This window comes from Purpureocillium lilacinum (assembly GCF_023168085.1).
Source record: "Purpureocillium lilacinum CBS 284.36 DNA, scaffold_1, whole genome shotgun sequence".
NCBI classification, from domain to species: Eukaryota; Fungi; Ascomycota; class Sordariomycetes; order Hypocreales; family Ophiocordycipitaceae; genus Purpureocillium; species Purpureocillium lilacinum.
This window is the reverse complement of record NW_027072111.1, coordinates 2,961,329-2,981,796: the sequence shown is the minus strand read 5'-3', so window position 1 is coordinate 2,981,796 and position 20,468 is coordinate 2,961,329. Positions and strand designations below refer to the sequence as shown.

At 60.3% G+C, this 20,468-nt stretch overlaps 8 protein-coding genes and 1 non-coding gene across 9 annotated transcripts; 5 read left to right on the top strand and 4 right to left on the bottom strand.

Annotated features, from left to right (window-relative positions):
• Positions 1-1,824: 1,824 nt before the first annotated feature.
• PLICBS_000619 (uncharacterized protein) lies at positions 1,825-2,483 on the top strand (the record flags this gene model as incomplete). The annotated part of the gene is made up of 2 exons (XM_018318356.1): positions 1,825-1,952; positions 2,129-2,483. 2 exons carry the CDS (start codon positions 1,825-1,827, stop codon positions 2,481-2,483), a joined length of 483 nt encoding a protein of 160 aa, XP_018183881.1.
• Positions 2,484-3,694: 1,211 nt separating this feature from the next.
• Positions 3,695-6,471, bottom strand: PLICBS_000618 (AAA ATPase cdc48; the record flags this gene model as incomplete). Its single annotated transcript, XM_018318357.1, has 6 exons — positions 3,695-4,287; positions 4,343-5,834; positions 5,898-6,147; positions 6,203-6,258; positions 6,313-6,340; positions 6,428-6,471. 6 exons carry the CDS (start codon positions 6,469-6,471, stop codon positions 3,695-3,697), a joined length of 2,463 nt encoding a protein of 820 aa, XP_018183882.1.
• A 1,688-nt stretch (positions 6,472-8,159) lies between these two features.
• On the top strand, positions 8,160-9,032 carry PLICBS_000617 (uncharacterized protein; the record flags this gene model as incomplete). The annotated part of the gene is made up of 1 exon (XM_018318358.1): positions 8,160-9,032. One exon carries the CDS (start codon positions 8,160-8,162, stop codon positions 9,030-9,032), a length of 873 nt encoding a protein of 290 aa, XP_018183883.1.
• Positions 9,033-9,642: 610 nt separating this feature from the next.
• On the top strand, positions 9,643-10,629 carry PLICBS_000616 (uncharacterized protein; the record flags this gene model as incomplete). The annotated part of the gene is made up of 1 exon (XM_018318359.1): positions 9,643-10,629. The coding sequence occupies one exon, from the start codon at positions 9,643-9,645 to the stop codon at positions 10,627-10,629; it is 987 nt and encodes a 328-aa protein (XP_018183884.1).
• Positions 10,630-10,917: 288 nt separating this feature from the next.
• PLICBS_000615 (uncharacterized protein) lies at positions 10,918-12,023 on the bottom strand (the record flags this gene model as incomplete). The annotated part of the gene is made up of 2 exons (XM_065599632.1): positions 10,918-11,931; positions 12,018-12,023. 2 exons carry the CDS (start codon positions 12,021-12,023, stop codon positions 10,918-10,920), a joined length of 1,020 nt encoding a protein of 339 aa, XP_065455704.1.
• Positions 12,024-13,053: 1,030 nt separating this feature from the next.
• On the top strand, positions 13,054-14,264 carry PLICBS_000614 (polygalacturonase 1; the record flags this gene model as incomplete). Its single annotated transcript, XM_018318361.2, has 2 exons — positions 13,054-13,260; positions 13,314-14,264. The coding sequence occupies 2 exons, from the start codon at positions 13,054-13,056 to the stop codon at positions 14,262-14,264; spliced, it is 1,158 nt and encodes a 385-aa protein (XP_018183886.1).
• Positions 14,265-15,416: 1,152 nt separating this feature from the next.
• On the top strand, positions 15,417-16,235 carry PLICBS_000613 (uncharacterized protein; the record flags this gene model as incomplete). The annotated part of the gene is made up of 1 exon (XM_065599631.1): positions 15,417-16,235. The coding sequence occupies one exon, from the start codon at positions 15,417-15,419 to the stop codon at positions 16,233-16,235; it is 819 nt and encodes a 272-aa protein (XP_065455703.1).
• A 426-nt stretch (positions 16,236-16,661) lies between these two features.
• PLICBS_000612 (uncharacterized protein) lies at positions 16,662-17,579 on the bottom strand (the record flags this gene model as incomplete). Its single annotated transcript, XM_065599630.1, has 3 exons — positions 16,662-17,276; positions 17,363-17,463; positions 17,546-17,579. 3 exons carry the CDS (start codon positions 17,577-17,579, stop codon positions 16,662-16,664), a joined length of 750 nt encoding a protein of 249 aa, XP_065455702.1.
• Positions 17,580-18,433: 854 nt separating this feature from the next.
• PLICBS_000611 lies at positions 18,434-18,583 on the bottom strand. The gene has a single exon. It is a non-coding gene; the product is annotated as a tRNA-Arg (tRNA).
• Positions 18,584-20,468: the final 1,885 nt, after the last annotated feature.

The following is a 20,468-nucleotide window of genomic DNA, read 5'->3' as shown; positions in this document are numbered from 1 at the left end:
GGGAGGGGGACTTGCCGGGGCGGAGGGGAGGGAGCGTCGGGCGTCGAGGGCGATGGGATGCGATGTTACTTGGGCTCACTCGCTCGTGCGCTTCGTGAATGGGCGGTACTCGGCGCGAGGACTGCCAGAGTGAAGCAGGCGGCCTTGGGGAGTCGTCAAGACTGACTGTCCGCCTGTGAGGGACACTTGCCGTATGTTTGTGTGCTTCGATTATCGTCCTGTTTGGACGGCCCTCATGCCAATGTGGCGGATGGTCGTGTAAGTGGAGTGATGATGTTGTCTGAGGACTGCGACGATCCGCAAGGCAGGCTCGTCTCCATTGTCGTCAGCACATTCGAGCCAGTCAGCCCAGTGCTTCTCGTATCTGCAAGATCACGACGAGAAGGCAAGGTAGACAAAGTGCCATCATTCCCCTGTACAATGGTTGGACGTTGTTCTGAGCGTTTGACAATTTCGGTGTAGGGTAGTCAAGTTTGCCAACAGGCCCACGAGCAAGCTTGGGGGAGCTCCAAAGGGACAGCGGCTCACGGCTCCAGAACCTTGGAAGACCCGTGGACGTGTAGCGCGTAACTACGGCCCCACCGCAACGGCCCCTCCCCGCACTGCACCGCTCGGCGCGCCTCAAATCGTCCAGCTCCACTTGGGGGAAGGTTGACGGGGGCTTGGGGGAGGGGAGGGGATGGGAGGGGAAGGTACCAAGGGTGCTTGGGTGCCCGGGCGGGCTGGCGCTGCTGAACCGCCTGGGGCCTGACGGCTGTGCCGGCTTGGTAGGTGATGGCCCGTGGGTGTTTGTGGCCCAGCCCGCTGGTGGCGCTGTTTCCAGGCGGCGACCTCCCGCAGCTCCAACTGGAGCCCTCCACCTCCCCCCAGTTCCATGCCCAGGTAGGTGCCCTGAAGAGCAGCCCCGGGGCCCATTCAGCCTCGCCTGTGGCCTTCCCCAGTGGGCCCTGGCAGCGGCTACGCCCCTGTGCCCGCCCCCCCAAATGGCCCGTTGGAGGGAGCCCGGAGGGGAGGCGCGCCCCTCTCCCCTGCACGCTCTCAGCTGCCCTGCGCCGAGCATTCGTCGACTGAGGTGGTGCCCGCCTGGGGCTCGACTCGTGCCTTAGCCCTTCAGCCTCGTGCCTCACCCTCCGTCATCATCAGCCCGCCCAACGGGGGAATTCCAACCAAAGACCAATCTTGCTTCGCATTGCTCCGATCGCATTCGTTTCAGAGGCCCATCTTGTCCCTTGGACGGCTCGCAGGGAAGCCATCGTGCTCGAAGGATTTCTTTTTTCGCGGCTCTGGTTCGGCAAGCCCGATAGGCGACGCCGCAGTTGCGCCTCGTGAGTTTTTCCCTTGGCCTTCTCGCCCCGGCGGCGCTGGGGCGCCGGCCGGGCGAGTACACCACGCCGGCTTGGAGCAGATGAAAGCACCCGCTCAGCCGAGGTGCGAAGGATGAATGGGTGCGAAGGACGGATGCTGATGCTTTTCATCCGTTTCAGTTCCTCTAGGGCCGAATACGTACGACGCCTCGCCCTTTGCCGGCTTTTAATTCCCCCAGCCCTTTGTTGCGACCTAAGCAAGCAACGTCGATCGCCGAGCGACCCCTCGAAACCACAAAGCCTACGTTTCGCAAACCTGCGATCAGCGGACCACCGAAGCTCGCAACGGCGATTCGACCTCGCGCTTCCGTCCACGGACGTCGTCTTGCTCAATTGGCCCGGAACAAGTCCCGTCGCGCCGAAAGAACTCGCCGAGGTCGTGGTACGACTGGGCCGATCGCCGCATACTCTTTGCTTGCGGTAGCCTCGAACGGTCGATCAGCGGCCATCCTCCTTCACCATGGCTCAACAACCGTCTACGCCGGTCAAGGTGCCGTCCTCGGCCGCAAACTACACACCTGCCACGCTGGACCCGGACCTGCGGTCGCAAATAAACACCGTCCTGCTGCGCGATGGCCACGTCGCAAAGTATGTTGCTGCCCCTCGCTCGCTCTGCTCTTGCCTTTGCCCTTCCCCCTTGCGGTTCCTGCGCAGATGTTGCTGTTGCCTGACGGCTTGTGGAGGAACGGCCGGCGGGAACAAGGGCTCCTGAATACCTGGCATACCGTTGAGTCGTATGAGCCGCAGCTGACAGTTCGAACTAGGATCCAAGAAGCCCTCCTCCACGCCCTCAACGCCCACGCCTCCAACTGGCCCACCGCCGTCCAGAACCACGCCCTCGCCCTCCTGCGATCCGGCGAGGAGACCACATATCCCGCCCTCCTGCGCCGCGTGCTCGAGGACGTCCGCGCCGACTCCGCCACCTCCTCTTCCTCAGCTTCCACGACCAAGAACGGCAGCAAGACGCCCAACGGCGACACCAAGAAGGTCAACGGCGCGGCGGACCCCGCGGGAGACAAGCCCAGCCTCGCCCTCCCGGATTCGGTCGTGCAGGAGGCGCTCAGGGTCACAAGGGAGAGCCTCGAGGCCGTGTGCGACGTGGACGAGGCGGGCAGTTGACTCTCAGTGAAGTGATGGCCGGTGACGCCCTCCAGTGGCGTGCTTGCTGGGAGAGACGAGTGAAGGCGACTAGATGGCGGAGATACTGATCGACCAAGGCATGGGTGGCTGATGATTCCGGAGGAGATACCAATCAACCAAGGGATGAGTGACTATCGGAAAGATGGGCTAAAAGATGAGGCAGCCAGCATAAGGAGCAGCAAAGGGGCAACGGGGGCGGCGCAGGAGAGCGGAGGGTCTAACCTGCGCGCAATGAGCATGGCCAAGGGGAGCCGATGAATGAACAACAACAATGGGCCTCCCCAGCTCGAGACGAATCAGCTCGAGCTCACACACACACACGCAGACGAAGTACACACAAACCACCTTCGCCACCACCACTACTACTACCACTACTACCACGACAACACACACACGCCGACACACCTACAGCACGGAACACTTCATACGCGACACACACACGCGCACACCACGTTCGGCGCGCCAAACAAGGCCATGCCTACATACCGAGAACTAGCAAAGCCTCCAACCTCCTCCGGCCCCCTCCTCCCAGGAAGGGGACTCTTGAGTCCGCAGTACCTTCACCTTGGATGCAGCAGAGACGGAACATGGATGAATGGGGCCTTGTCGAGGCACACAAGGCACCGGGCTACATGAACGGCTACATGAACAGGGACGGGGGCCATGAGGAAACATGGCATCAATCGAACGGTTAGGCTCAGTACCAGGACTGAGGGAGAGCCCACGGATGATGAGGCCCCCCACTTTACCAACCACCTGTATCCTAATACATCACGAATGAATCGATGCTGGTTTGAGTACACGTCAAAATCAATTTGCGTCATCTATCAAACTGACCTCCCCCTTCCTCCATTACCGCAACCAGTGGCAAGGCACGAGGAGACGATGGTCTGCTCTGCCACGCCGACTCGCAACCCGACGACCTCACGTGTTTTTTTGTTCGCGCCGAGTGGCAACAGTCTGTCTAGTTGCGCCTGGGTCGGGCGTCAATCGTGTCCTCCGCCGCCCTCTCTACTACCATTTCTACCAACTCCTAGAGTCCAAAAGAACGCAGCAAAACAAAGGCGTCATGGGTCGAGATTGATGCCGTCCACAAGCTGTGTGCCCCAAGATGATGCACATGTACGAGTCGGAAACCTTAGAATACAGGGACCAGCGTCGTGTCCGCAGCCGAGAGCAACCAGTCAGGCTTAGTCGTAGAGATCATCATCGTTGCCGGCGTCGCCAAAGCCATTGCCGGCATCGCCACCAGCCTGGCCATCAGCACCAGCCTCGGGGAACTTGAAGAAGGCGCCGGGGCCGGCGTTCTTCATCTGCTGGGCGAATGCCTCGTAGCGGCGGATCTCCACGTCGGTCACCGACCGGCGGGCCATCTGCATGGCCTCCTCGAAGTGAGCTCGGGTCAGCTCAGGGACGGGGTCCTCGGCATCTTCATCCACATCCATGTCGTCGCCGGCAGCCTCACGAGCCTTGGAGCGCTCGATGTCAGCGTTGATGGCCTCCTTGATGGCGATCTTGACGGCACGCTGGGTGATGAATCCAAGATCGGCACCAGAGAAGCCGTGCGTCTTGCTGGCGATGTAGCCGAGGTCGATGTCGGAGGAGACGGGGGTCTTGCGCAGCTGGGCCTTGAGGATACCGAGACGACCGGGCTCGTCGGGCAGGGGAACGTAGATGAGCGAGTCGAGACGGCCGGGACGGCACAGAGCCGGGTCAAGCTGCTCGGGCCTGTTGGTGGCGCCGATGACGAAGACGTTCTTCTTGGAAGTCATGCCATCCATTTCTGCCGGCAACGTTAGTAAACTGAAAACGATATGGCAGCGTGAGCAGGAACTTACCAGTCAGGAGCTGGTTGACAACACGGTCGGAAGCACCGCCGGCATCACCAACGGAGCCGCCACGAGCCTTGGCGATCGAGTCCAACTCGTCGAGGAAGACGACGCAAGGAGCTGCGGCGCGGGCCTTGTCGAAGATGTCGCGGATGTTGCTCTCAGACTCACCGAACCACATGCTGAGCAGTTCAGGGCCCTTGACGGAGATGAAGTTGGCGGCGCACTCGTTGGCGACAGCCTTGGCCAACATTGTCTTACCGGTACCGGGGGGGCCATAGAATAGCACACCGCGGGACGGGGACATGCCAAACTTGAGGAACTTCTCGGGGTGGTCGACGGGGTACTGGACGCTCTCGCGGAGGTCCTGCTTGACACCCTCGAGGCCACCAATGTCCTCCCAGCGGACGTTGGGCACCTCCACAACGGCCACCTCGCGGAGCGCGGAGGGGTTGGAGACACCGAGCGCGAAGCGGAAGTTCTCCATGGTGACGCCGAGCGAGTCGAGGACCTCGGCATCGATTGTGTCCTCGTCGAGGTCGATGAGGTCCATCTTCTCGCGAATCTGCTGCATGGCGGCCTCGGAGCAAAGAGCGGCAACGTCGGAACCGACATAACCGTGGGTCTCGGCGGCAATCTGCTCCAGGTCGACGTCGTCACCAAGCTTCATGTTCTTGGTGTGGATCTGAAGAATCTCGAGACGGCCGGTAGGGTCGGGAATGCCAATGTCGACTTCGCGGTCGAAGCGGCCGAATCGTCGCAGGGCCGGGTCAATCGAGTTCGGTCGGTTGGTGGCGGCCATGACGACAACGTTGGAACGAGCCTTCATGCCGTCCATGAGCGTCAGAAGCTGAGAGACGACACGTCGCTCGACCTCGCCGTTGGTCTTCTCACGCTTGGGGGCAATAGAGTCGATCTCGTCGATGAAGATGATGGCAGGGGAGTTCTTCTCGGCCTCCTCGAAAGCCTTGCGCAGGTTGGACTCGGACTCGCCGGCCATCTTGGACATGATCTCGGGACCGTTGATGAGGAAGAAGAAGGCACCCGTCTCGTTGGCCACAGCTCTGGCCATGAGCGTCTTACCGGTACCGGGAGGTCCGTACAGCAAGACACCACGGGGAGGCTTGATGCCGATGGACTTGAAGAGCTGGGGGTGACGGAGGGGAAGCTCGACCATTTCGCGGATCTGAGCCATCTGCTTGCGGCAGCCTCCGATATCATCATAGCCAACCTCGTTGAGGTTGTTCTCCTCCTCGTCTCTCTGGATCGGGTCGCCCTCGCAGTGGATGACGGTATCTTGGGCGACGATGCCATACTCGGGGGGGTCGACCTCAACGACCTTGAACTCGACTTGCCGCATGCCACCTCTGACGATGAAGAGGTCGCCCTGGCGGACTGGCCGGTAGGCCTCACGGAAGTAGGGGGCGAGGAAGACGTCGAAGAGAGAGCCGGTAATACCCTCGACGGTGTCGGCAATGGGCAGAACGGCGATTCTCTTGGCCTGTTGGGGGTCAGCGTCATGTCATTGCTGACGTGATTGCGAGCTTGGGGTGCCGAAACTTACGTATTTGATATCGGGACACGGGTGGATGGTGATCATATCACCATGCTTGACACGGAGGTTGTGGCGAACGACGCGGTTGATGCGGGCACTGCCGTCATCGAGCTCCTCGTCGGCGAGAACGATGAGGACGGTGTCCTTCCGCTTCTTACCCCGTACCAGGACGGTGTCACCTCGGAAAAGCTGGAGAGAGTCCATGGTAGCCTCGGACAGGGCAATGATGCTGTTGTCATCGTTGACGGCATCGGTGACCCTATGACGGCGTTAGACGGGCCAGATAAGCCAAAGCGGGGCAGCTGGTCACCTACATCAGCTGGTTGGGCTTCTTCTTCTTCTTGAGGATCGCGGTCGCGGTGTCATCTTCCTGCACGTCGGTCAGCTCTGGCGATGGTCCTCGGGGTGTTTGCGGCAAACGAACGTTCTTGACCTCGGCGCCGGAGGGGTCACTGTGCGAAGCGAGTCAGCGTCATTGTTGGACCAGCGGTAGGAGCATTCGCCGTCTCGCGAGGAGCGGGATGGCCGGGAATACGTACGTCAAGTTGACCTTCTTCTTGTGCTCGTCGGGATGGGGAGCCATCTCGTCGGATTCGCTTCACAGAAGCTGTGCCTTGGTTCCGAGAGGGTGGAAACGTGGCCGAGAGTGCGGGCTGGTATCGGGTGCAGAGAGGCGCACGACGTCTGCGTTGATGTCGACGAAGTGCGCAGGCGCGTAGAGCGAGATGAGTATGCGGAGGGAGAGGAAGAGTTTCCGGGAAGAGAGGGGGGGATGGGGATGTAAAATGGAGAGAGTTGTGGTTATGATGGCGAGTGCAGAGAGGAAGGAGAGGCAATGATGAGGTAGTGGCCGGAGAGGTACAAGCTCCAGGTTCCGACTGCATTACTCACTCACCTGGGCGACAGCGCGGCGCGAGCCAATGATATCACCGACTGCCCTGAGCCGGAGCGGAAGATTGATGATGCACGGGCGTGGGTAGCTCGGGCCTCCACCAACAGGGGCCATCTGGCCGTGGCCTCCCGCCGCAAGGCAGTGAACGCTAGGCGGAAGCCAGTGAGGTGGCCGCCACCTGGCACCACCCACTCACTGTAGGGAGCAGCCAGAAGCATCAGTGGGTGGCGGCAAAACAGTGGAAGCTTCTGCGACCTTCCACCGCGCTGACGCAGGCCGCGCGCACCTAATCTGAGGCGCGACGCTGCAGGGCCAGGCAGCTGGAGGGACGCGCAGCCACCTCATCCGGCAGCGCGGGCACGTAGGTACCCGCCAAAAGTCACTGACCCATTGTGCAACCGCCCACCTTGGGAAGCACCCGGAGTCGTCACTCCGTCAGCCAGGTGCCCCGCAGCTGGCAAGCGGGTGGCACAAGCTGCTCTCCCAAACGCGGACCATCACCAGCAGCGCCATGGACGATCTGTATTCAAAGACAGAGCAGTCACTACTAGGTACCTCATCGCCAGTCCCCCTTTAGCACCATGTACGCCGCCACTCTCTGAGGCGATCCACCCGGCATGGCGTGGCCGTTCTTGCGCCTGGTCATCCATGAGGTGTGCTCCCTGCAATGCACCCTCGCCGTTCCCCGTCCCTCCATCTGCATGAAGCTCTGGCCCTGTGCATACATGGACTCCTTGGGTATTCTTTTAACTCTTGGCCAGGACTGCGCTTTACGGCGTTGGCTCTGACTAATCAGCCCGTTTGCACTCAACTAGAGCACAATATGATCGGTCGGAGTTGGTGATTGCAAGTCGACCCAGTACGTGAACCGTGGATTCAGATGGTTTGTCCTCAACTTCACCCAGTGTCCCTGACGTGAAAATGGCGTACATCATTCACGCGGAGGAGCGTCGGCGTATCGAAACCGCATTGAAGCGGCCACGAGTGGCTTGGCGGATAGATCATAGATCCGCCGCAAGCCGGACCATCCTCCATGCCACCTCTTTGCGCGTGCGCAGACCATGAGTTCCACCGGGAATGAAGACAGCCTCGCAGATACAGATGGTAAGAAGGCGTCTCTGATCGTCAACGACTGGCCTGCGCGACGGCGCTCGGGTCAACCATGTCTGCAACAAGACTAGCGAAACGCGGGGTCAACGGCTTCATGTGCGTGCGATGCCGGCATCGACAGCCTAGGCTCTCCACTATTAGCCGCGGCCGACTTACACGGCAGCTGATATAAAGTACAAGCCACGACAACAACACGTTGCATGCTCATCCATCGTCATCACCGTCAGTATCGCCGTACCGCGGATACCTCGGACTCCAAATTGCCCACCATGGCCGACGCCGTGCTTGTGAGCAAGACGGACGAGGGCATCACCACCATCACCATCAACCGCCCGCACCGCCGAAACGCCGTCGACCCGCCCACGGCGAAGCTGCTCGCCGTCGCCTTTGCCGACTTTGACCGCGACGAGAGCCAGAAGGTGTGCGTGCTGCACGGTGCGGGGGACACCTTTTGCGCCGGCTTTGACCTGCATGCGCTCTCCTCGGGACGGGCCCAGCAGCAACAGCAGGGACAGTCCGGCGATGATGCAGCAGAGCCGCGCGTGCTGGACGAGTACACGCCCGACGCAGACGCCCACCGTCGCGGCCACAACACGGCGCCCATGGGCCCCTCGCGCATGCAAACCTCCAAGCCCATCATCGCCGCCGTCGCCGGCCACGCCGTCGCGGGCGGGCTCGAGCTCTCCCTGCTGGCGGACCTGCGCGTGGCCGAGGAGGACGCCGTCTTCGGCGTCTTCTGCCGGCGCTGGGGCGTGCCGCTCATCGACGGCGGCACGGTGCGCCTGCAGGCCGTCGTGGGCCTGGGCCGCGCCCTCGACATGGTGCTGACGGGCCGGCCCGTGGGCGCGCGCGAGGCGCTGCAGTTTGGGCTCGCAAACCGCGTCGTCGCCCGGGGTGAGGCCGTGCGGGAGGCGCACGCGCTGGCGAGGCAGCTGCTGCGCTTCCCGCAGGGCTGCATGCGCGTCGACCGCGCGAGCTGCTACTACGCGGCGTACGGCGCGCGGTCCTTCGAGGATGCGATGCGTTTCGAGTTCGAGAACGGGGTCCAGGTCGTGGCGTCGGAGAGCGTCGACGGCGCGGCCCGGTTCAGTGGGGGGGCTGGCCGGCATGGCGACTTTGGCGACGGCGCGTCCAAGATTTGACGACTGAGTGCGCGGGCAGACGATGTCATTTAAGTTTGCGTTCCGGGCGAAAAACGGCCGGCTCGACTATCTCGAGCAAGAAGAGTCTTGACTCTGAAGTCCAGCAAACTCTTATGTGACAACACGTCACGGAGCATCTCTCTGTAGAACTCTAGTGAATTGTGACTGACACCTGCTGATAGCCGGAGTTTGGGCCCAAGCCAGGCCCTAGGCACTCAAAGTTTATACCAACGGTATCCGACTTCGGACTACAGTTGCCATGCGAGCCACCTCGTCTTTGGTCTTAAGAACCCCTTGCCCTACCCGTCCACGCCTTCGGTTTTGCCTACACTGCACTTTGCGTAAAGGTTTGCCTAAAGGGATAGTAGCACCTCGATATTTCTGTAGCATCCGCACAGCAGCGAGGACGTCTTCGGCATACAAAATGGACTCTTTCTCTCTCTCTCATATTTTCGCGGACATCCGCCACCAGATCTCCTCGGCCACTCCCGGAAAAGGGTTCCAATACGAAGACTTTCCAGCCATCTGCTTGGCTCCATTTCTTGCCGCAGGGACAGCTCATTCACCTTCAGAATCTCCTGTTCTTCCATCGCGCTGTCCAGATGATGAGATGCCTCCGAAACCCACGACGTTCGAGCTCTTCCCGCGCTTGCCACCGGAAATTCAGAACCTCATATGGGACTTCGCCGCCGCCGCGCACCCCGACCCGACCGATCAACCCGGAGCACACTTCTTCTCCATCTACAAAGCGGGCATAGACAATGTCCTCGTTGATGGGAACTTAGTGGACCCATCCCTGACGAGGCCGTACCGCCTCGGATTGCCGTTGACTACCGTCAACCCCCGCGCCGCCAGGATGTCGGCCTACCTCATCGACGCTGGTCTTCGATTGGGGTGCCATGACTCGGCCAGGGCGCTGAAAGGCTGCCATAAATCGCTTATGCGTTGGCTCGAACGCCAGGAGAGCGAAATCTCTACGTCCCCCGAGTCGGAGGAGTACCACGAAGAAAGGGAGGTGACGTGGGGTACGCGGATCGTGTTCAAAAGGCATTCCACACACGTCGGACTTTGGTGCTGGATGTGTCCGCTCTCCGACCTCATCGTCTTTCAGCCGGTCGACTTCAACTCGATCGACCTTGGCGGGCTTGGCTCCTTCCTCCGTTCCATATTCAACCTTCCGCGATGGATGCGGACTCTGAGGTGCAGGAACATCGCTTTTGAGCTTCACCCGACGTGGATCCAAGATGGGCGCACGGGAAACGAGGGCGCGTTTAGGCTCCTCCAACACGCCGCGAGGTGGCGAGGGGCCAGCTGGGCTGACAACATCTGGCTCATCGACTATGGGATCAAGCACATCGTAGGCGCGCCACTTCGTAAAGATAGGCGACTGTTCGTCGGCAACAGATGCAGGTTCATCGAGGTGCTGCTCAAGGACGCGCAATGGGAGTTCTCGACAGTCGTGGACTCATACAACTTTGTCAGGCGGTTGGCGATCCCGAATCTCGAATGGCCGCACCGGCTCCGTCACACACAGGAGCCTTTTTATTCCCAGAGGATATGGGGCGTCCTCGCTTGCTTGATGGACGACGATGAGTAGAGACCGCAGGCCTTTGTTGGTGTGCACACCGTGATATGCTGGTGAGGTTGGGTGGGCAAGAAGACGACGTCTTCGACATGGGAATCGAAAGAGGACTTCCAGACGAGACAAGAGGGTAGATCAAGGCATAGCGTGGCGGCAAGAGGAGTTCCATGGCGTTCAGAGGATATTCGATAGTCGCCTGGGGTGATATCAATGGTGCGCGACTTTTTGGTGGGGCATTGCCAAATTGACCTTGGGCATCACTCACTTCACGTTTGACCGTATCAGAGCTTGTCGTTGTCCGTCTTATTCGTCATTTTCAAACGCATCGTTGAGATACTTCACAAACGTCTCCCTCAGGCCGTCCGCCGCCATGTTGGCCACCGAGTCGAGACCAATTCCACCGCGGTTCAGAGCTACAAAGGCTCTCCGCAGGCGTTGGAGCTGCGGCACGCCCAACTTCTTGCCCGGCGGCAGCTCGATGATCAGGTCCGGTTTCCCCGGCGCGCTCAGCGGTACGGCGACCTCTCCACTGCTGCCGTCGGCGGCTTGCTGGTCGAGTATCCTCTTGACGATGTCCTGCGTCTCTCGCTCGAGGATGTAGAGGTAGTCGCCGCCCGCATCCCGACCGCGGCGCTCGGTGGACTGGTTTGGTCGCACCACGGGCTTCGCATCGCCAGCCATGGTGTCCCATAGCGAGTCAAACGTCTTGCGCGTCTGGGCCTCGTCGTCTTCCCATATGATTGTGAATAGGGGGCTGTCCCATCGCGTCATGGGGTTGGGTTCCTCGTAGCGGAAGACAAGATTGTCCCAGTTTCCCGGCTCGTAGGCCTCTGTAGTGTCACCCTCTTGTATCACGTCGTCATCTTGCCTCTCGGCGCCAGGTTGTTGCAGCTTCCGCAGGCGCTCCTGGTTGACCCCACGGGCCCTGTCAGGGGTGCATCCGATTTGCAGGACGCAGTTGGGGGTGCGCATGGCCTTGGCCTCGCAATGCAGCTGGTACCGCCAGCCCTTTATGTAGTTCAAGCCATCGAGGATGACAAAGTCCCGGTCGGAAAGGACGCGCTTGACGGCGCCGTAGAGGGCGGCGCGGGCGTCCTTTTCAGAGGCATTGGCGGAGCGGGTGTGGGCGGGGACTTTGGAAGGGGAGAGGTCGTACACGGTGCGAGAGATGGAGAGGGAGTCGTCGGATATCAGATGCAGGCGGTATTTTGCGGGAGTGGAAGAGTCGGCCGGGGCGATGCGCTGGGCCAGGTAGTCGTAGAGCTGCTTTGCGCGCGTGGACTTGCCCGAGGACGGGAGGCCTGTGACGATGATGAGCTGGGCTCGGCGTTAGCTGTCATACAGCTTCAAATCCCAGGAATTCAGAGAGGCGTTTCGGCCTGAGGAGCATGGGGCGGGCTTACTGGCATTGCGACCAGCGCAAGTATGGGAGACGGGGGAGGTTGAGTCTGGACTTTTTTGGCGGGGGTTTGGACATGTCGTCGTTGTGATAGTGGGGAATCGAACAGTGGAGGACGGGAGGCAGTGGAACGTGCATGGGCTGCCCGGCCCGTAGAGCCGCCAGCCTGCAGTGGAGCGGCTCACCAAGCGCCCGTCCAATCGGCCTGGGCTGTGAACCAGCATGTAGCCCTGCACATCGCCTGGCACTTCAGCACGACTGCCAGTCCTTCATCATCGTCACAATCCAGGACGCCCTGCGACTTGCATTGCAACTTCTGCTCCCTCACGTGGCCAATCCCTCGAGTGGATGAATTGGCCTGCCGTGCCGACCCTCGACCACCAGCAACGGAGCGGAACGATGGCCGAGACGGGGTCCGACCCAAATTGAGGATGGGCACGTTTGAACAACGCATCCCACACCGACTCTCGTGATGGGTCACCGAAGTGGGACTTTGAATGGGAAGGATTGCCCCATCGCCGGGTGATGTGTTTCATCTCGGCGTCTCCTTAACATACAAAAAAATCTGCCGGGACTCGGGAGCCTCACGACACGAAGGTATTGTGGCTTCCTGTGCGAGGGGATGGAGCCATCTCCTGAGGAGAAACTGGCCCAGCGGATCCTTGAGTTGCCTGCCTGGATGTGGTGAAACGGCTCAGCCATCGACGTGGCAGTCGAAGCTGTCGTCAGATATCCAGGCGACACGGAAAGTCCCGCCACGGGCCGCTCCCATCAGGCAGCTCTACAGCGTTGATGGCACGGTGCCGAGATCGATGGAGAGCCGCGCGGCAGAATTCATGGCCTCGCCCCATGGCTGATAAAGTTTGCCTGTCCTTGTCAGCCCGGGGCCAGACTCGGGGCTGGTCAGGGCGGAGAGTATCCCGTTCTGGACGCGGCCGCTATAAAATGCCGTCGGCACCGTCGACATGCTCTCTTCAAACCTGGCGTCAAAAGCATCGAGGCATCAATATATGAAAGTCGTCTGACCTTGGAATCCAACAATGGCCATTGGGTTATTGCTGCTCGGTGTCTTCGCCGCGGCCCTCGCCGCGCCGTCGACAGGCACGGCTCCTCGAACTGCTTGCACCTTTACCGACGCCGCGAGCGCCATCAAGCAAAAGACCAGCTGCGCCGTCATTACTCTCAACAACATTGCTGTTCCCGCTGGCATGCCATTGGACTTGACAGGTCTCAACGATAGAACCCATGTAAGGCTCTGTCCACGACGTCGCCACGCTTTCGTACTAACGCCGCAGCAAAGGTAACATTCGCGGGAAAGACAACTTTCGGATATAAAGAGTGGACCGGACCGCTCATTTCCATCTCAGGCAAGGATATTGTTGTCGAAGGCGCCGCCGGTCACTCCATCGATTGTCAGGGACAGCGATGGTGGGACGGCATGGGAGGAAACAGGGGCAAGGTCAAGCCCAAGTTCTTTAGCGCCCACAAACTCACCAACTCGCGGATTCAAGGCCTTAACATCATCAACACCCCCGTGCAGGCTTTCAGCATCAACGGGGCCACGAACTTGGAGGTCCATAACGTTCATATAGACAACTCCTTGGGTGATACGAAAGGTGGCCATAATACGGACGCCTTCGACGTTGGCGCCTCAAATGGGGTGTACATCTCTGGTGCCGTGGTAAAGAACCAGGACGACTGCATCGCCATAAATTCGGGGACCAATATTACCTTTACGGGCGGTGACTGCTCAGGCGGCCATGGCTTGTCTATCGGTTCGGTCGGCGGCGGTGACGCGGTCAGAGGGGTTCGCATTCTCAACTCCAAAGTTTCCAACTCGGCCAATGGCGTCCGCATCAAAACCAGGCTCAATGAGGTCGGGTCGGTTTCGGATGTCATTTACGACAACATTGCCCTGACGAACATCGCCAATTATGGCATCGTGATTCAGCAGGACTACGAGAACGGCGGATCCAAAGGCTACCCTTCTGCCGGAGTGCCTGTCACCGGCCTTACTGTGAATCGGGTTGTTGGCAATGTCAAGCCCACTGGCACCAATGTCTACATTATCTGCGCCGCCTGCCGAAACTGGATCTGGACGAACAATAGAGTCACGGGCGGCACCAAGGTGATGCAAAACAAGGGAGTGCCCCCGGGGGTCGTCACCAGGTTCGCAGACGTGTCGGCGCATCCTTCTGTCTCCCACATGCACGGTCAATCCTGGTCGTTGATGCGTCCGGGGAGGGTGTAGTAGCACCGTTGTTGATTGAGACTTCTGTACTGTCGTGGCTTTCTCCATGGCTCCTAGTGGAAATTGACTCCCCACTACCGGCTGTATCTGCACTTGCCAAGAAAACGCTGCCATTGCAATGAGAGCTAGTCGGTCTGATGCTCGACAACACAGCCAAACAAATATCAGGCAGACACCATGGCCCGGCTATCCGGCCAGCGGTCTGCGAATTGCGCAGGAGGCGGCCTCCCAAAGAGGCAAGAAAGCGACGCTGAGACTGTTGGAGCCCCGGGAACGCCAGCCGTGACACGTATCGGCTTGCGCAATGGATCAACAGCGTCAGCTTCGCCTCGCTCGCATCGATTTCCATCAACTGCCAGGTTCCACTCAGGATTCAGGAACGCCATGCCTGCCCTGCCCTGCCCTGCCCTGCTTTCGAGCCCGCCCGCCCGGCAGTAACAGCCCCAGCCACGCACCAAACAGACGCCGAACCAGCACCGAAAGGCACCCGCCCGCTCAGCCCTACGATGATGACGATGCAGCAGCGCTTGTGCAGCAGCCATCGCCCGTTGCCCGATCGGGAAAGCCTTTCGACGAGACGGAGGCCCCCCTTGCCCCCCGTTTTTTGCTGGTTTCGGCACTGCCGCGACGTCGCCATTGGCGGAATCGTCCCGGTGGGAACGCGCCCGAGCGACTCCCGCAGCGAGGCGTCAGCTCTGCGCGTGCCGTGAGCCGAGCGAGACAGAGGAAGCGGTTTTCCACGAGTGTGCTTTGCAGCGGGCTTGCTTACCAGTCAGGCTTTTTGCCCTTTGCGACGCGATGGGGCATGGGTGATGCAGGGCGTTATTGACGCCCCGTTGATCGATGGACGAGGAAGACAATCCATTCGAGCTGAGATTCTGAGGCGGATGTGTGTGTAAGCTGGTGTATAAAGATTGTCGGTTGTCCTGGCTTCAGTTGCGAGCTGGAGTCTTATGTGCATTATAGACATTGCGATACAGTCACAGCCTGCAATATCACATACCAACCAGTATTTGCTGCTTCGTTTTTGATAGAGACTGAACGACTCGCTGCCATCATCACCACCCAACTCGGCAGACTGATCTACCCTCACCCACAACTTACACAACACCGTCCGAACATTGACATACAACACAAAAAACACTCGCCACCATGGGCCGCCCCCTCGACACCTACGACCACATCGCCATCGCCTCCCTCGCGATCTACTCCTTCTTCCTCATCGGCGCCGTCTACCTCTGCATCAAGCACGGCTTCAAGCGCTCCAGCGGGTGGCGCTTCCTCATCATCCTCGCGCTCGCGCGCATCATCGGCGACGCGCTGCGCCTGGCCACCATCTCGGACCCGACCAACGAGAGCCTCTACATCGGCTGGATGACGCTCAACGGCCTGGGGCTCGGCCCGCTGATCCTCGTGCTGCTGGGCCTGCTCGACCGCGTCTTCGACTCCATCAACCGCCAGGGCCACGTCGTCGTCAAGCCCATGTACCAGCGCATCCTCAACCTCCTCATGCTCGTCGGCATCATCCTCCTCATCGTCGGCGGCACGCAGTCTGATTTCCACGTCGGCGCCGACGGCCAGCCCAAGATTGACTACTCTGCGGCCAGCAAGGCCGGCACGGGCATCTTCGTCGCCGCCACCGCCCTACTGTGCCTCGAGACGCTGCTGGCGTTTCAGAACCAGGGATACGTCTCCGAGGGCGAGCACCGCATTATCCTCGGCGTCGTGGCGTCGCTGCCGTTTGTGATCGTGCGGCTCGCGTACTCGTGCCTCTTGGTCTTTGGCGGCAAGACGTCCACCGTCTGGCTGTACCTGGGGCTGCTCGTCATCATGGAGATGGTCGTCGTGCTCATCTGCGAGGTGCTTGGCTTCACGCTTGACAAGGCGCCGCCGAAGCCGCCCAAGGACGACCAGGAGATGCAGCTGCGCGAGCGCGAGCTCCGCGAGACTGGCTCCTACACTCGCAAGTAGAGAAGAAGGACCAAAAGGTGCCGACATGAGTGAGGGTCATGTCGAGTGTACGTACATAGATGAGCTGCCTGGGCTGGCGTCAGGGTGAGGACTGGAGGCTCCGCATATCATCGCAGCTAGCGATCTTGTTATACCCCCATTGTATTTGTTTGTCTAGAGCGCAATGAATAGATCTCTCTCTCTCTCTCTCTGATCAGGTATCGAAAAATTCCAAAGTCGGCATCTATCCTTGTAGATATGTCCAGGGCCCCTTTGCTGTGTCGTAAGAGAACACGCAAATCCCACGAGTACGCCTCGTCGAGGGAGTCAATGCCCGCAAGTCCCGTCGTTTCCCATGTCCCGCAAAATACACCATGAGCGTCATGCATAAATCCAGAATCGGATCCTGCCAGCCACCGGAGGCAGCGCAGCGTCCAATTCCACCTCTCACATGACGACGCAGCACGCCTTCTCCAGCTTGCGCAGGATCCGCGGCAGCGCCTTTTCCACGAGCTGCGCAATCTCGTCCTGCTGCTGGTTCTGCCCGCCATGGTGCTGCTGCTGCCCGCCGTGCTGGCCACCGTGATGCTGCTGCTGCTGCTGGCCACCGGGGTAGCCGTGCTGGCCGCCGCCGCCGCCGCCACCGTGATGCTGCTGCGGCGGAACCGGCTCGCCGCCCTGCAGGTTAATGTATATCCGCCCGGCATTGTCCTCGGTGGTGTACTTGAGGCCGAGCTCGCGGCACAGCTCCTCGACCTTGGGCTTGATCTTTTGCACGTGGCCCGTCGAGTGGTTGCCCTTGCCGACGATGGCGTGCAGGTGCGTCTGGCCGCGGGCCTGGTCGGCGCGGATGCGCTGCTCGAGGATGCGCTCCGCCTCCTCGACGAAGAGCCCGTGCAGGTCGATCTGGTCGCCGCCGACCTTTCCGGCGGCGTTGTTCTCGCGGAAGATGTAGTCGGCCGCCTGCTGGTTGAGTTCGTCCATCTTGCGGTCGTGCATCTTGCCCTGGTTGGAGAGCTCCTTGGCGGCGGCGCCGTCGCCAGAGTTGTACGCCTGCTTGGACTGAAGGAGACTATCGTCAGCACCTGTGTGATCCGTCTCCTATGTGCTTCCTTCCGCGAACACAGAAGAGGGCGAGGGTCGCATACCCGCTCGTAGCACGAGTTGCGCTTCGCCGCCTCGGCGCGCGCCGCATCGCGCAGGCGGTCGTACTCGCGCTCGACGTCGTCATTGTCGCCAGAGTGCAGGGCTGCGTGGTGATTCAATGGTCAGCGACTCAGTCGAGCGCACGTCGTCCCCGTTCCTTCCGCGCCACCAAGAGGGCGACAAACCTCGGCCGCCCAGTCTTGTCATGGGAATCGACATGGTGATGGTTGGTCGCGCCGCGCGGGCGTCTTGGGCAGATCAATTGGGCGTCGGGCGCGCTGCGGCGAAAAGGGTCCCAATGGCGACGAACACCAGCGGCAGTCCGAGCAGAGCGTGCGTGGTGTTGAGGACAAGCGCCAATGGTTGACGATGCACGACGGGATCGACTATTTTACTTGTACTACCGTGGGCGCGGCGCGGTGCCGTTCCGTCGTCGAGGGCGCTCGTTGGGCGGCGTGTGAGTTTGGGGGTGAAGTGGGCCCTCTGGACGATCTCTCAGGGCGGGCTCTCGGTCCCAGGGCCCGCTCGGCATCGCCGCGGAGGGGCAGCCGCAGCGCTGCAGCGGCATTGGAGCCGCCCACGTCCCATTTCTTTGGCGCCTCCAGGGCTCCGTTCAGCGCAAGTTCGGCCTGCACCGCCGGGTCGATCCAGCTGAGGTGGTGGACTGGACCCGTAATTACTGCGGCCTCCGGGCGGGCAGCAACCAAAGGCGCCCACCAGCCGAGGGGACGCGGAGAGCCACACATCCTACCGTGGAAAGCCACATTGCGCAGCGCAGGTGGGAGCAAACTCCAGAGTCTGGACCATCGTGGGTGCAAAGAGGAGCGATCAACCAAGCACGCTGGCCCAAAAAGCAACGCCAACTGGCCCCTGTCTGGCACCTCGGGCGACATGTCAACTGCCTCTCAGCGCCAATGTCACACACAGACGCGTGCGGACACCATCGTGAGCGACCAACACCGGCGCATCATCACGATCCATGGAGTCATCCATCATCCTCATCATCCTTCCTTCATCCAGCTGACCAAAAAAGCAACCTGGACCAGTTGCCCAGAGGCGCAAAAAAAAAGAAACGACACCTGCAGGATTCGAACCTGCGCGTACGAATACAATGCCTTGGTAACTGCTCGCAGTACTGGTAGATGTTAGAAGATGCACGGTGTTGATGTTCATTCGGTTATGACGTACGCAGGGCATCGCCTTAACCACTCGGCCAAAGTGTCTGAGTTGGTTATTTGCACGGTGCTTAAAATGTCTCATCTACTAGGGGCGGCCTCAGTCGGCAAAAGCACGGCACGTCCTCGACAGGGCTCATCAAGGACGTGGTCAAGCATCAGTTAGGATGGCAAAAGAGCAAAAAAGAACGACACCTGCAGGATTCGAACCTGCGCGGGCGAACCCAATGCCTTGGAACTGTGTGCAGTACTGGTTTGGATGTTAGACGACTGAAGGCTAGCCTTGTTTTGCTCGTTGGAACTTACGCAGGGCATCGCCTTAACCACTCGGCCAAAGTGTCTTGGCTGGTTGGGGAATGGAGTGTTTGTTTTTCTTTATGTAGCCAGATAGCGGGGCTCTCACCCTCCTGTGCGCCCCCCACCGCGGGCATCCAGGCACCAGGTCCCCGACTCCCCGAGCCTGATGAAGAGCGACACGATCACCGCCAATTTGCAGGCTGCAGCGTCAGAGCGCTTCAGCTCAATGAGATCTTCGCAATTCTCCGTCCGGCGAACATTTCGCCTTGCCAATGACGTGCAGTGGCGCCCATTACGTACGACCCCGTACTCGCCGTTCCGTGGACTGCAGTCCCTCCCAGCTGCTGCGCATCGCCGCACAGAAGACGGGACCATCCGAGGTTACAGAGCACGGAAGAGTACGAAGTACATTTCACACTTCTGTGCACGCCGAAGCAAGCACCAACCTGTGACGAGAGCCCGCCCGGGCACCCTGCACGCCGTCCGCCCATCTGAGACCCTTTCTACAGGCCCTTCGAGGCCCCGATGGCAGCCGTCTGAAATCTGACGGCGCGCTGGTTCCCCCTTGCGAGCGCCGTGAGCCCCTCACATGACCGGAAGCTGGCGTCAATAATAAAGCGGAGGAGGCGCCACTGGTCCGGCGGAACCCCTGGGAAAATCACCGCCAAGCCATGTGGCATGGCGGCCCCTGTCGCCGCCCAGTCAATGTCCGAGGGGGGCCTCGTCTCTCTCGAGAAAACACCCCGAAGCCCTGGGGGGTCCAAGAGATTGCATCATTTGCTGGCCATCGTGTGGCCAATTTCGGCTCTGTTCCCATGACGCCGGTTCTGACAGCTCGGCATCGATCACCAAGTACTCGTACTCACATACAAAATGGCTACCCTGCACTCGCAGTGTTCGACCGCCGGACGGACGCGGGCACGTGTCGTGTCTGAGCAGTTCTCGATCGTTCAAGTGCGCCATCCGTGTTTACTTGCCCGTCTGGATCTATCCAGATGGAGGCCAGCGACGAATTGCCAACCTTATCTGACATGTGCGTGGAGTACCTGTCGTCAGTGCGGGCTGCCCCGGGTTCGTACACGACTGTGCTACAGAGCTGGGGTCTCCTCCACGGACCAGCCGTAATATGCAGAACCAGAACCACGGGACAAGGCTGCAAAGCACAGACGCTCTGGAAGCCGCAGAATTCAAACAGCCGTTGGTGATTGCCATCTCTTCTTCGGCGATGCGCCTCGTATCTACGGCCCCTGGACTGAGGTCATCCGGTCAGGGAATCAAAGCTTGTTCGCCGTCCAGACGGAGTTTTGCGTCATGTCCTCCAGGGGCCACATTACACAGGAGCGACGGGCCAACACGTCGTGTGGGAAGGCCCAAGCTCGCATGCCGATGGCATACACGGTTGCATATACGGACTAAGTTTGAGCACGTCGCTTACAGCTGTCGATGTGCGATACTGAAGGACATCCTCGCTGCCATGACGCGGGATCTGTCTTTTATCGGTCCTTCCGGTTACCAGGCCACGCGGTGCCTATAAACATGACTTCCTCTGGACAGTCCCTTGGCCCCCACCGGGAACGTCAAGGAAGCGGCACAGGCTGACGCGAGGCATGTCGCGATATTGGACGTCTCACGCAGT